The following is a 15,187-nucleotide window of genomic DNA, read 5'->3' as shown; positions in this document are numbered from 1 at the left end:
ACATGTCCTCATTTCCACTTTTTTTAAACTTTACCATAAGAATCTTTATAAAATAGAAGTTTTGAATGTGTACACATGTATACTGTGCTTTGGTCTGAATGTGTATGTGTAGATTTATACATTCCATATCCCTTTGTTGTGTTTTACTTTTCTGGCCGCACCTCTCCATCTCTCCAAGTCAAAATATGGTTAATGAAGCAAAATAATGTTTACAGAAGTTTAAGTTGATAGAGCAAGGCTTAAGCTTCCTTTACATACTTGTTTGTAGTCCTAATTCTAAATATTGTCTCCAATGTTAATATTAATTCTAAATATTAAGTCTACTTGGCTCAAATAAAAATAATTAGAAATTTCAAAGTCATAGATAACTATGTTTTAAAAGAAGATGTAAATATATCTTCCAGTAAAGTATGTTGAAAGTTGTACCTCAGTGGTATCATCAGAAGAAAAAATAGATTATAACTTTTGTCAAAGGGAAACTACTATACAGCAAAAGCTAATTGTGTGTGTGTGTGTGTGTGTGTGTGTGTGTGTTTTCAAATGTGCCCCTGTGTTCGTTTTCTCTGAAGGTGCTATTTTGTGAAGGTAGGAACCCCTTGGTCTCATTGTTTACTCCAAATAATAATAAATTTCCCTTGAGGAATTAAAATGAAAATCCTCTTCTCTCCCTCCTCTATCTCCCTCTCCCTCCCCTCTCTCTTTCTCCCTCCCACATTACAGTCTTTTAGGGTCTTCTGTACCCCAGCTTCTACCTTGCAGCTGAACCCATGTAGGCTCTAGGGCAGTGATGGCAAACCTTTTAGAGCTTTCATTGATAACAAACAGCCAGCTGTGGCATGTGTGCCGTGGGTTCCCCACCACTGCTCCAGGGACTGTTTGAATAGACCTGTCTGTGAAGGCTTCTTTGGCTGTCCAATTGAAGTTCTAATTTAGATTTAAATGGATTGTGCATGGTTGGAACTCATAAAGCACAAGTTATTTTCCGTCTGTTAAGTAGAAAGTATGTGATTGCTTTTGGCGTGAAGCCTCTGTTGGTGATTTGAGAGGAAGAAAACCACAGATTAAGGCAGAATTCTGCTTGATTAAAGTCTTGCTGTGTTCCCTTTTCGAATCAGTATATGTATCTTGTAGAAATTAATGTGCAAAAACACATCCATGCTTATATTTTTATTTCCTCATCCTAACCAGTAGACCATTCCTGAGCTTTGCCTTCACAAACTGCCCATTTTAAGATCGGGCTGTTTACTTTTTATTTTACCAAAGTCAAATCTGTAAACTGAGAGTAGATCTGAAATTGATCTCAGATTTGAGATTAGATCTTAGAATCTTACTTTCTCTCTCCTTTGCCCTGTCCTCCACTTTTTTCTTCTTTTAAGGAATTTTATGAGTCCCACAGCCTGGCAGCTGCATGATTGAGGATATTCTGCTTGTTTACTCTAGCCTGTAATCCTCACACCTGTGTGTGAAGCAGCGTGTGAACAGATCTAAAGAGGCTGTTTCTCTGTTCTACTTTAAACCACCATACATTAGGTTGCCTGCTTATCCCAGCCAGTCTGGGGCTGGCGGACATGCCATGGTTTCTTCCCAGCACCCAGGCTCCCATGATACACCACCCTGACCAGTACTGCTAGGTAGAATCACTCCGTGGGCTTGCCAAGGCAGCCTTGAGCATTTTCTTTTAAACATGCCATCTGGCTGTAGAAGCAACACCCAATCCAAGGATTCAGAATGCCTCACAGGAAATCTATCTTAGAGGGGCGTGTCCTTCTATTTTTGTTTGTTGTGTTTCTTTTTTTCCAGTTTTAGTATACGTGCTGCTGAAATGAGCACTCTTTTAATTATTTTCTTAACAGTTCTGTGGCAGTTTGGTGGAAAATCACACGCCACCTTCTAGGTTCTCTCCGCATGACTTTTGGCATGGCTGTTTTTCTTCATGCCTGAGAGGGAAAACAGTAAATTCTGTCTCCATAAAAGCAATGGAATTATCTACTCCAGCACCCTTTTCTCCTTTACTGTTGTTGTTTTGTTTAGGAATCTGTGCTGTGTAGCACTTCTGTCATGACTATTTGATGATCATTCCTGCCACCACACTAAGATGCAGTCACACCTACCTGTACCCAGAGCAGCATGGCATGTGTGTGACATGAGACTCATGCAGTCGGATAATCTGGGCTGCTCGCTTGGGTGTAGGAGAGGGTTCAAAATGACATTGCTCAGCCAACAGCTGCAACAGAGTTCTGTTATTTCCTTCCAATGAGTATTAATATATCAAAATGACTAATAAAGTACAAAAAAATATTCCACAGAATTTTCCACCTAAACATGATGTGGTCATTTCAATATAGGCATACTAATTTCAATACAGGAATTACATAAGCAGCAAAAAGTTATCTCTCCTCTTTGCTACAAAATGATGTAACACCAGATTCTGTCACCATTTTGAAGTTAATAAGTACTCTTAAAGCATACTGTTATTGAACAATTTACTGACATCATTTACTGTATATTAATGATGACATTGTCATATACAGACTTAATTGTGATTGGTACTTTTGGTAGAGACATCCCTCACCCTTGGTCAAAAAAAGAGACATGTCAATTAACTTTGTTTAAACAGTAACTTTAGAGAACTATGCTTTTACTATTTTTATGGATGCATGACACAGAAAGCTTTCTTTTTTTTTTTTTTTTGGGGGGAGGAGGTTTTCTCCGGTACCAGGAACCGAACTCACGCATGCATGACATAGTCTCAAGAGTCATGCATCTGGCCCAATCTTTTGCGCTTGCCAGGCAGGTGCTTTGCCGCTGAGCTAAATCCCCAGCCCTGACACAGAAAGCTTTCTAATAGTTTTATATTCAGTATACATTTAGCCTGCAAAAGCAATTGAACACTTTGTATTTTAGAGTTCTAAATTCTGTAAACATGGTCCTTAACATGGACCAACAAGTACAGAATTCTTCAAATGTAATCCTCAAGGTGAAATAACCACTACAGAATGAAGTAAAGATACTAATTCTTGGGAAATTTTCTTGTCTTCCTTTGTACTTTCTCTTGGCACCTTCAAGGTCAGTCTGAGTGAGTCACTAGGACGCAACAGTGGGGAAGAAAGGCATTCATCATCAGCTACTGATCCACAGGCTCTGTCCTTTACCAACTCAGGAGTGCTGTTTAGACCCACAAAACTAGCCTGGCTGTGCCTTGCCAAGCCACATTAAGCAGCTGTGTAAAATGAGTTTAATGGCATGCATCAGAGTAAAATCTTTTTCACTGGGGCAGAAAATCAATGTTAGCTAACCAGCAAGAGAAGATCAAACCTCTATTTCAGCCAGTAGCATCCATACAGCTTCTTTAGAATACAACACCTCCTCCTTAATTAAAAAAAAATCAGAGGAAAAAATGTTGGGATTATTCTGTATAAATCTTACAAAGTGCACTTGGCAAAGGCTTGTCTCTGCAGTCCTGTGCCTATTGGCTATGAATTTGGCTTTTCATGTCTGCAGGATTCTTTCTAAAAAAGAAAGAAAAAAGTTTTATTTATATTTTAAATCTTCCTTCTGTTCTGCTTTGCAGTGCACATAGGCTCTTGTTCTTTTTTCCTAAAGCAGAACTGAACACAAGAAAACACATGTTACATGTTTTAGTGCTACCTCTCAGAGATTTGATTTTCATCATGCTTTTGCTTTCCTTATGTAACAGCTCATTGCAGCACACTTCTGTTGTTGGTTTTGTTTTTGTCTTCTTCCCCCATTGACAGCTTGTCAGTGAAAGGGAGATTGGTTATTTGAAAAGCCAGCTTTCAAAATGTCAGTTTCCCTTTTGGAAAGGAGGCAATGGCTTGGGTCTTTCAGAAACTCAGTATTCAGTTTGTCATAATGGCCTCTTCCTCATGTCAGAATCCCAAAGGACCTGGAGCCTGTGAAAGAATCAGAAAAGGACAAATTGATGATGAAGGTGGGGTATGTGTCAGAGTGTGTGCCTGCAGTTAGAAGCAGAAAGATCAGTGTAAAAATGAAGAATTACGGCAAGTATGCATCAGGCTATCGCAGCCAAGTTGAATATAAGACAATATAAAAGCAAAAACACACAAGTTTAACTAGTTGGAAGCCATCTTATTAATTCTTTTTTTTTTTTTTCCTGTAAATGTAACATCCACCTGCTATGTTGAATAAGAAACATATGAATATAGATTGTTTTCTTATTTTGACCTTTTGAGTGAAGGAATTCTTCATTTTAGTGATGACAAGAATTCGGTAGATGTTGGATCTCATTCTGGGCTAGGTTGGCTGTAATGATGCCCAGTTATTTGGAATTGATGATTAATACGTAGTAGCTATATAGAAATAATATACCTTTTGCTCAGAAAATGCACTGCAGTGTTTAGTATTAAAGCATTAATAATTAATGCAATGTTATTTTGAAGATTTGAGAAATAGAATTGGAAATACTCGTTGGTCTTAGTAAAACCCATTGTTGGTGGTTTTCTGCAGCCAGGTTGGAGGATTCTGAGCCACTGTTTAGTGTAAGAGAGTCATAGTCTGCCAAAAGTTTGGGAAAGACCTCCAGCTCCTGAATTTGTGTTGACATGAATTCCAGGGTATAATACAGCCTCTAAGATTTTTTAAATGACTGCATGATTTATAACCTTGACACACATGTAAAATAGTTTCACCTCAGTCATTTTTGTGGTTTGCATCCGTTCTTTACATTTATGCCAAATAACTGATTTGCAGATCTGGATGTTTCAGAATTATCCAAGTTTTTTTTCTTGGAAATAAGCTCTGAGGAAGAAGCATGACTTTACTGAATCTACAGTAGTTCTAACAATCCCCAGACCTTTAAACTAGGGTAGATGGATAAACATTTTAATTCCTTAAAGCCTGCCACACATAGTACCTCACATAAACTTCAAGAAAATGTTAGATGACTTGAGACTATGTCATGCATCTGGCCCAATCTTTTAAGATTTTTATTCTGTTTTCAGAAGAAGAGATTCTAAGATGTACCATTACAATTATAGAATGGTATTATCTTGAGCTGGAAAGATTTTGGACACTAGCAAGCTTGTACTCCCTGATCAGATGGTGGAGGAAACTTGAGACCTCAGGGGTTATATACTCTGGATCACTGAGTTAGAGGCAGGGCCCAGCAGAAGCAGCACCTTTGTCCCTCTTTGTCCTACAAAGTACTGTTCCTAAACTGGATTTTCATAGGGCATTTAAGTTTTTCCTTGTGTCTAAAGGGAGTCCTCCTATTAGAAACCAAATCCAACTGCATATCTGAGGCGGCTGCTCTGCTGTACCATAGAGGGCACTGGAGCTATGTACATATCCACACCTAAAGGCAGTGTGAGGAGTTTGCTACTGGAGCAAATCACTTTGCAAGCTGCATAACAGTTACTCATTGGCACACTGATGGGTTTGGATTTGGGGTCTTTTTTGCCATTAAATTGCCTGTGCTGATGTTGCTTCAGCATTTAACACGATTAAGACTAGCACATTGCTGTTGAAGAATTCTGAGTCAGAGAAGAGGTGGGATTATCTGCATGGATACATACCTGTGTAGTAAAGGAACAAGGGCCACTACCCTGTTGCTATCCCCAAGGGAATCCCCAGTGAACATCAGAGAAAGAAAAACTCAGATTTCCTAGTTTTTAAAAATTAAGTAAATAAAAGGGTAAAATCAGTTTGAAGTCTCACTGCTTTTGAGTAGAAGGGAATTGATACAATAAATATTATGAATATATATGCCTACGTCTTAGTGATCACGTCATACAAAAAACTAGGACCACTAAAACCTAGTAATTTTGGTTTTAGTCAAATAAAAAATTGGAAATTTTAAGTAATACTATTGTTCCATCTTAGCCACTCATTAACAGGGTGAATAAACTCCATGAAATCTTAGCCAAAGATCACTAGGTAACTACCCAACCACTGAAATATCTGAAGTACCTGGACATCTTGTGCAAGGATGTGGCCAGCAAGGATGCTGACTCTGCCCAGTCAGCTGGATCCATTTACAGAGACTGATGAGTCGTCTGGCTTGGGGTGGACAATTGCTATGTCTATGGCTCCTGTGCATCTCGCTTCCACATGCCTTCCAGCAACTGTTCTTCGTGGAGATGCATTTGTAATTCATACCCTGTGTTGCTATTTGCCAACAAGGCACTTTTTTGATGTTATTTTCTTCTGAAGCCAATATGACGCAATTCTGCTGATAGATGAGGAGCCACTGGTGTGGAAATACATTAATGGAAAGAATGCATTAAAATGTCAAAGAGAAGGGGCAGAAAACTTGTGAATGTGTCAAGCCCTGGTGATAGTGGAGTCTCTGTGCTGAAGAGCAGCAAATGATTTGTACTAAGAGTTGGCCCTTTGAATTTTATATAATTAGGTTTTAACATAATAGCTATGATTTGAAAAGTCATGTTATTGAAAAGATTTCAAAGGCTAACATAGTTTTTATTTGTTCAATTAAATATAGGCCCTTGTTATCATATAAATACTATGCTTTCATCTTTTGGTCCCCTTTTCCTTTAAAATTTAGAATTTCAATGAATTTTATTATGTTGATATTTAAAGATTATGGTTTCAATTAAATTTTCTAGAGTTACAAAACTATTATAGAAGCCATAAATCTAAATCTTCAGATCAAGAAATAGTAAAAAAACAAAAACAGAAGAGGCTTTAATGACATCAAGAAGTCAAATTGTGAAATGTACAGCAAACCTTTAAACACAACCCCAGGAAGAACAAGGCCCGTTGCCTGAGTTTTAACAGATTCCCTGGACAACTCCTATGTAGAACACAGGCTCAAGCTTCAAGCTTGATGCCTGGGATTCCTGCTCCTGAAGAGCACTGGTGACAAGCTTAGGGAAGAAAGAGGAGAAAAGTGCAACCAGGGCCTTTATTTTTATATCTTCTTATGTTGGCAATGAGGAAAGCATCTAGAGCTGGCCCACTGTGTGAAGTGAGGGGGAGTATGGGTTGGAGCAGATACCTTAATTTCAGCAATCTGTTGGTTTGGGGCAAAGTTTGTCTCCCCAAACCTGTTTCACTTTTTGCCTCTTGGTATCCTCTGAAACATCAGGATCCTCTTGTTAGTATTCAGACTTCCCCGCAACTCTACCCACCTCCCTTGTGAATCTCTATGTCCCTATATGACCTTCCTTGGTATCCTCTCCACCTGAGTTTGCTCCTGGTGACTGTGAAGGATAAGGGTTCTGTGCCTCTCTTAAGTGTCTAGCATGCTTGTCTTCGCTTCTGCCCTCATAGCACTGTTAGAATCTCTGCCCATATGTTCACATGCACTTACACTAGACTTGACATCTGGAACCAACATCATGGTCCACCTACTCCTTGGAAAGTTCAACAGCATTGCCAGTGAATCTCATTGATTTAGTTAGATCCCAGCACTCAGAAGGCTGAGGCAGGAGGATATTTGTGTGTTCAAGGCCATCATGGGCTACAAAGTAAGTTCAAGGCAGCCTGAACTGCATTGTAAAACTTTGAATGAATGAATGAATAAATAAATAAATAGTTACAAAAGGGAAGGGGTTGATGAAATCATACATGTGTATCAAGTAGAGATGAAGACCTGTACTATCAACCTTCAGGCCTTTCAGTATGATACTGGACGCAGTGAGGTTTCCTCGGCCTGAAATTGGGTAAACTCAACAGTGTTCTCGGCTAAAGGTGGTAGGAAAACTGTTCAAGTGATAGAGAGGATATGTTCTGAGCTATAGTATAGTCCACTTCAGAAATTACCATGGATGACCATAAGATCAGTGGTAAGAGACTAGATTCTCTGGGCGGCCCATGGGTACTTTAGTCTAGTAGCACTAAGAGCTGAGACACAGCCCCTGTAGTTACTTTTTATCTGGCTCTTTGTTATTTTGAACTTCACTTTTGCCAAAACATAGATTTAAATAAATCAAAAAACTCACAGCCATGAACTAGAAAGGTTCTGTCTTTTGCTTTGAAAATTAATTGTACCATATTGTGTTTGCTTGTTACCTACCTATAGGTAGGCTCTTACCTGAGCCTGTTCTCTGCTGCTTCACAAGGAGAGGGGCTAGTGAGGACATGAGGGACTATTGTCTAGCTCAGGCATCAGGCCTTACCTGCAGCATATTCTACCCTCATTTTGAAAAGTGTATTGTTTTACCAAGTTAAGAAACTTTGTGATTCAGGCCATTTTTAGCTCAGGAAATCTCAGGATTTTAAGAGGATTTTTGAAAAATCAGAAAGGATTTTATTTATGTTCTCTAAAATAAAAACATCCTTTGTTTACAAAATATTGCTGATACATTAAATGGAATGGAGGAATCAAGACCCAAATTAATTTTAAGTCAGCTGCCAAGTCCGTTATGGTACAAGAGGTATAGGGGATGTATGTCAGGTGAGGCTTGTGATTGGGGGACAGTGTATGCTAACAAAGTTACTGCTGCTCCACTGTTGAAAAGGTCTTTTTCTTGAGCTGTTGAAAAATAATGTCCTTCCTCCTCTATTCTTAAAGGGAAAAATTAAAGCTGAAGACATATCATTTACCGGAGGAGGTGGTTAGTAATGTGTAGCTGGAAAATGACTATTCATTGTCCCCCTAGTGTTATACAGGTTGCCTCAAAAGATCACATTGGCCAGCAAAGAACGATCTTGGAAAAGACTCAGAAAGTTCTATGGTGGGCTTCTCAGCTCTTGTTTCCACCACTTTCTTCTGAGGCACCATCATTTCTTACCTGGACCTCAGCAGTGGCCTTGTACCTGAGGGTCCTATATTTATTCTTTCTGCCAAAAATCCCCTAATCTCTTCCTTTTTCTCTGAAAGTAAATATGAAACCTTACAGAACTCTGAAGCTCCTCTTCTTGCCATGTCTGCCCAGCTCAGTCTGGATGCTGTGGACCCTTATATCTGCTGATCCTTTCTCCTCACCCAGCCAACCCCCATCTGCAGCTCAGATTCATGCGAGAGGTATACCCTCTCGTCCCCTTCCCCCTTTATTGTAAGTTCATATGGTGCAGTGGCTTTGCTTCCATGCCACAAGCATGACTGCAGCTTCCCATTGGCTGCTTTGGTTGTTTTGTTTGTTGCTTGTTTTGGCCACTGTTGTGCTCCTTGTGGCCCATTCCTCTGTTCTCCACCCTTTGTGCAACAGCTATCCCAGACTGCAGTTGCTAAGTAGAAAATATTTCTGATTAATTAATTAATTTCTAGTGTTTTTTGTTGACCAGAAGGAGTAGAATAGGGTTTTTTTGGGTGGGGTTTTTTTTTGTAAACAGCATGTGGTTATGTATTTCATAGGAATCCACAGTTTTTAAATCAGGGGAACTTGGGTTTTTCTTTGTATTCATTTAATGATACAAATGCTTCTTTGCCTTCACAGGATTGATTTCTAACCAGAATTACTGGCTTGTTGAAATTACAACATTATTTTGCCACCAGCATTGCTAATGCAGTTGCTCTAGGCATGCTGATGGATTAGCCACACCACAATTTGACTCAGGCTTGACAGCCTTCTCTGTCTTGATTGTGTTCTTTTGAGGGTATAAGTAATATTTTTCTCTTCAGATATTAAATTTAAAATAACTTCAACTGGATTTCTCCTTAGTACTGCTTTGAAACATTCACCATGTAATTCTGTTGGAAATCTGTTTTACCCATGAGGTGTGTAAAACTAATTTGTTTATAAAACATTTAAAATAAGCCATCCTGTGTAATGTTAGGTATATAACTGTTACTTTGTTTCTCCAAAGAAACAAATTGTTATTTTCTTTCTCCAAAGTAATATATATAAAAAGAAATTCTTCTGGTATTATGGTTTTTCAGAATTTCCAGTTCTGGTTCTAACTGCTCAGGGCTGGCCTGGTTTATTTTGTCAGTAAGCAAAAATGCTGGCTTCATAGCTCAGTCTACACCTATATTAGCAGCCTGTATGGAGAAAGATATACATTTGACAGTCATGCTCAGTATTCCAATAAAGGGTGTGTTGCCTTATGTTCACTCTTGAGGTAACTCAGAATGGCATATGCAGTGGATATGGCAGAGTCCTGCAGAGGAGAACTTTCCCCAACTGCGATTCTGAAGAGGCTTCATTCATGTGTACTGTACAAGATTTCAGTCAAGTATCTTTAACTGCCAACTGCAATCTGTAGTGGTGATCTCTAGTCCCCTTTCTGCCTTCACCCTAAACCACTAAAAATTGTCACTTTAAAATTGGTGTTTGCTTCCACCCCTCTCCCTCAGTCAGCCCCTTGCTGGCAGTTGAATATGTAATCTCTGAGGAATCTCCAAAGTGCAAAAAAAAAAAAAAATCTATGAAATGTATAAAAATAAAAATCTGAAAAAATCTATATGTGGATGTGGGCAGAATGGGAATCAGGAGTGCTTCCAAAAATTTATTTTCAGGTTCTACTTCTGGATGATTCTCTTCATAACAACCTGGGTTTTATGATGACAGGTCTTACATATACCTAGTCCAATTCAAGACTGATTTAAATGAAGTTCTTCTGGTTATTCTGCAGGTCAGCATGCTTATGTAACAAGCTCCACATTATACTGCCATAGAAAGACAGGGAAAAGTGCTATGGGGCAGGTCTGACCCAGCTGAGCAAGGGCTGTGCAATCAGCAGACTGATTCATCAGCACCACCTGACCTGGTCCACCTCACCGTGCATGGTCTGGAAGCTACCTTAGTGCCTGTCAGTGACACAAAATTCATTGAAAATGTGTATCAAATTATGAATCCCTCCCCCAAGATATGGTGGGCATTTATTGCCATGGCCATGGACTTGGAATCTGTCAAATCAGGAGAGCAGTAATCTACTCACAAAACTTATAAGCATGTAGACCTCTAGAAATAATAGCTCAGTAATTCACTGCACCAAAGGTCCAGGGAAGACAGTCTGCTTTTGCATAGTGAAGATGATTTCTGTTGCCACTATGAGTGACCAACTCCCCATTTGCACAGATGACCAGCTGCTGTGCTTGAGACCACACTGGGCTTGCATTCCTGGGAAGACTTGGTTTCCTTTTGCTGTCTGCAGCACACAGAGTCCACTGTTTCCTAGATATGGAGGTCCACTGAACTGTTCTTGTCACATGCGCTACCCTCTCACTATAGCACATCTCTAAAGTCTAGATGTCAGGAAGCCCAGAGAGGGGACTGAGAAAGCACTGTTCTATTTAGTCAGCTTTCTACAGTGAGATTCACAAACGAAACTGATAGAATTAGAATGGTGTCACACAGGTAGCTCTAGTGCCATTAGACTTTCTTTTATCAAATGTTAGCAGAGCTAGAGGACCTATGGAAAAAGTGGTATAGTACACTGGACTAAAAGCAGGCTTGAGGAACTCTGCTTCTGTCATTAACCAGCTGTGTGACCTTAGGCAAGTCACACTTTTTCTCTGATCCTTATCTTCTTCTTTGTATATGTAAATAATTGTACCTTCCTTTAGGAATTTAAAAAATTAAATGGTAAAGTGCCTAGAAATCATAGGCATGTTTGTAGGTATTTAGTAAGGTATTGATGTTGTATCGTTACCAGCCCCTCCATGGTCAGATGTAAAAATTGAGACCCTTCAAGGAACTACAGTGATTTGTTCCCAGACCCAAAGAGACAATGAAAGTACAGCTAGTGTCAGAGGGAAGACACCTGGTTTTCTAACCATACTTGTTAAACTACAGGTATGACCTAATTGAGGACCACTGTAACAGGCAACAGACATCCAACACACAGACTTTTTAAGTCTTTTACTTTTTTGTTATTTTAAGAGTATTTTTTTAAAACTGTAGGCTTGTGCAATGTTGTTATCAAAGTGACCAAAGGTGGGCAATACTGATGTGGGAAAGAATCGTAGCTTAAGGTTGGTCAGTTACTTTATTTAACCTTCTACCTGGTAAATTCTGATTCTCTTTTTTACCGTGTTAGAGACAAATCTTATACATATTAGTTACACTACATGTGAAACTCAATTTGGTGGAAGCTTGAAAAGGTGACCAGATGTTACAGTGTCATTGTACAGTATTAAATATGCTATCAATTTATTCCTTTTACATATGTTTTTAATAACTGTCTTATGCAAGGGTTACTTAGACCTACATCTTCCTCTCACAAGGCTCGAACACCTAGAAGAACCTAGACATGTGGAAACTGAACACACCCAGCGGGGAGCTCAGTACTGTATAAGACACAGGTGTGGCTTGAATCAAGATGTTAGGGGTGACATCTCATCTGGAAGGAGGGGAAGGGTGAAGTGCACTAAAGTGGATCTTAGAGAAGGTGTCAAGGTTGTCTCTGACTTGAAACAGTCAATAATTTGGAAGAAGTCTTCCATCCAGAAAACAGCCTGTTCAGAAATAAAGTGTGCCACTAGGTGTTTACCCACTAAGAAATTGAGAGAATGACCCAATAGGAGCTGTTTCTGCAACTTCCATGAGTGCTGAATTATCTTGTATGGGAATAAAAACACATCAGAAGGGAACCCAGGAAACTTAAATTAGTACCAGCCATCCACAGGATGATGCTGTGACCCAAACCACATAGCATATGTTCGTAGCTCCTATGCAATACCGTTAGACATGGCTGATGACCTATAGGCCAGTCTGATGCCAGTAGATGATTTCATGTCTGTCTGGAGAACACTGGGCCTTGTAATAGTAGTCAGCTCTCCATAGTAACCAAAGTGGACCCTCAGCAAGCTGAGACTCCAAGCCCTGAATAACAGTCTCTCTCCCAGACATTCACTTCCACTGTTCATTTTTCAGCCTTCTGAGAATATTCTTTCCAAGCCATCATTGAGTATCGGTACAGAATTTCTTTGACTGGTTGTTATTGGGGGAAGGGAGATATTAAGGCTTTATTACTTTATTTTCAACTAGTCTCTGTTTATTTGAACCTTTCTACAAGGCAGAAAGTCCACTGAAAATAGATGCATTAAAAAAAGGTTGATTTCAGAAAATGATTTATGTTAATTTTTAAGGAATCCCATATAAAATGCTGACTGTTAATACATTAACAGCTACTATATGATAGTTTAATGGTTGTGGAGCAGGAATCAGAATTAATGTAGAACAGATAAATGAAGCCCTCTTCTTAGCTTTACTCCTAATAGTAATATTATCAAAGTTTGAAGTTTTGTATCTACTTGCATAAGGAGCACTTGACTATAAATGTGTATCTTGGCTACTTTTCTCGTTGCTGAGACAAAATACCCCACACCCAAAATTAAAGGCGAAAAGGTTTATTTTTGCTCACAGTATGTAGAGGTTTCAGTTCATAATTGGCTCCAAGGCAGGATAGCATGGCGAGGGGTACCATAGAGGAGAAACAGTTGATGGCAGGCAGAAGGCAGCAAAGTAGTAAAGTAGCAAATCAGCAAGTGACAAGCAGTGGTAGCAGTATTCTTTCTTTCCCTTATATTCTATCTAGATTACCTGCTCTTAGGGTGGGTAGCACTCACACACTGGAGAGGACACCCTTAATTATAGCATAGCACCATGAATCAATCCCAAAATCATGTCCTTAATCCAAGTATCTCACTCCCTAGATCCAGCCATCTCCCAAAAGCCCCACCTCTGACCACATGAGGCTTTGAGGGGACAGCTAGATACAAGCCATAGCAATATAGAATCTTTTAAAAGTTTTACCACAGTGGTACTAACTCTTATTACAGAACAAGAGAATTGTCCCTGGGAGAAGACGACCACTGAGCCATTTAAATCCCCTGCCCACATCTCATTACCAATGTCAAAGAGCTGGTTGTCTCCTTCAAATTAAAGAATTCCCTTTTCTTTGCAAGGATGAATAAAAACTGTCTCTTGTCAACCAAGCATAGGATAAAACTAAGTTGCCAAGATGATGTCATCAGTGTGTACCATGAGGGGCAAATACTCTGCCAATTAGGGACACTAGTCAATCTGAGTGCCTGTCTTCTCCTGTAACAGAGAAGCTCTACCAAGAATAAGCAGAGCTCTGGGGTCCACTATGTGATTGCAATATCAGGAAATTGCTGTTTCTAATAGAACCTAACTTCAAAAAGTTAAATAGTAGAGTTGAGAGCTTTGGCAGTTTCTTCTCACTTCATTAAATCAGAAAATTTAGGGCAAGGAAAGATTTTTTAGTAACATCACCACACTGCCCATTTGCTTTTCATTTTTCAACTTCTGGTTTTAATGTGAAGATGCTAAGTAGTTGTTAGTAGGCAGGTCTTGTTAAACATTAGACATTATTTTACTTGCTTTTGTAATTCCTATTCTTATCTCAGGTTCCTTATTTTTGTTTATATTCTATATGATTAATAAGTTGGAATAGTCGATATGATTATGAATGTGTGATTTGTGTAAATGCAATAGTTGGAGTTTTTGAATGGTGTATTGAACATTTACATGGAGTGTAAATGTAGTGGAGTTGAGCATCTCTCTTTAGGAAATAGTCTATTTTTAGCAAACATGAAAAATAACAGCCCCACCCTTACACAAGTGCATTGTTAGAGAAGACGGTCAAGACCTGTCTGATATGCATGGTTATTACATGTGCCTGTGCTTTTATCTTCATACAGGCAAGGTAATTTTCCTGGCATGAACCAGAGTGGACTCATGGCTTCCAGCTCTCCCTACAGCCAGCCCATGAACAACAGTTCTGGCTTGATGAACACACAGGGGCCACCTTACAGCATGACACCAGCTATGGTGAACAGCGCGACAGGTAACCTGGCAGCTCTGTCCGGAGGGCTGCCCTGTCTTCGCCTCTTTTCCTAGGTTTCCATGGCAAATAAGCCCAGGCATCTCAAGAAGGCAGATAATGGGAATGTTACTACTTCCCTACTTCGGGGAAACTGTTCAGTCTACTTGAGACTTAAAGATTGTTATATTTTATGTAAATTTTTTTATTCCTTCTGTGTTTGTATAAGATATACTCATGTTTCGAGTATCACTGGAGATTGTTTGCTAGACACCACATTCTTCTTATCTTTGAGAATTTTTAGGAGTATTAGAAGATCCCAAAACAAGAACTCAGTATTTGACAGTGGTAAAGATGAACATTCAGAATCCACATTTCAGAGGAAACGGTTGAAGAGCAGGACAAAGGGGAGTTTGGAGGGCTTTTTTTCATGTAGAGAAACACCTTTAAATGTATATATGGAAACAATGTTCCTAAGTACTATTTGCATATTATCTCTATAGAAAACCTG

At 39.2% G+C, this 15,187-nt stretch overlaps 1 protein-coding gene across 1 annotated transcript in view; it reads left to right on the top strand.

The window, feature by feature from the left end:
- The window catches only part of Arid1b (AT rich interactive domain 1B (SWI1-like)), a gene marked incomplete at its 5' end in the record, with an annotated part of 413,582 nt that overhangs the window by 355,566 nt on the left and 42,829 nt on the right, over nucleotides 1-15,187 (top strand). Inside the window, 1 exon segment of the mRNA XM_013517332.1 lies at nucleotides 14,555-14,700. Coding sequence (XP_013372786.1) covers nucleotides 14,555-14,700 — 146 coding nt within the window.

The sequence above is a fragment of the Chinchilla lanigera genome, unplaced genomic scaffold (assembly GCF_000276665.1).
Source record: "Chinchilla lanigera isolate Chin_1 unplaced genomic scaffold, ChiLan1.0 scaffold00038, whole genome shotgun sequence".
Lineage (NCBI taxonomy): Eukaryota > Metazoa > Chordata > Mammalia > Rodentia > Chinchillidae > Chinchilla > Chinchilla lanigera.
Note: the sequence above shows the minus strand (reverse complement) of the source record. Positions and strands in the feature narration are given on the sequence as shown.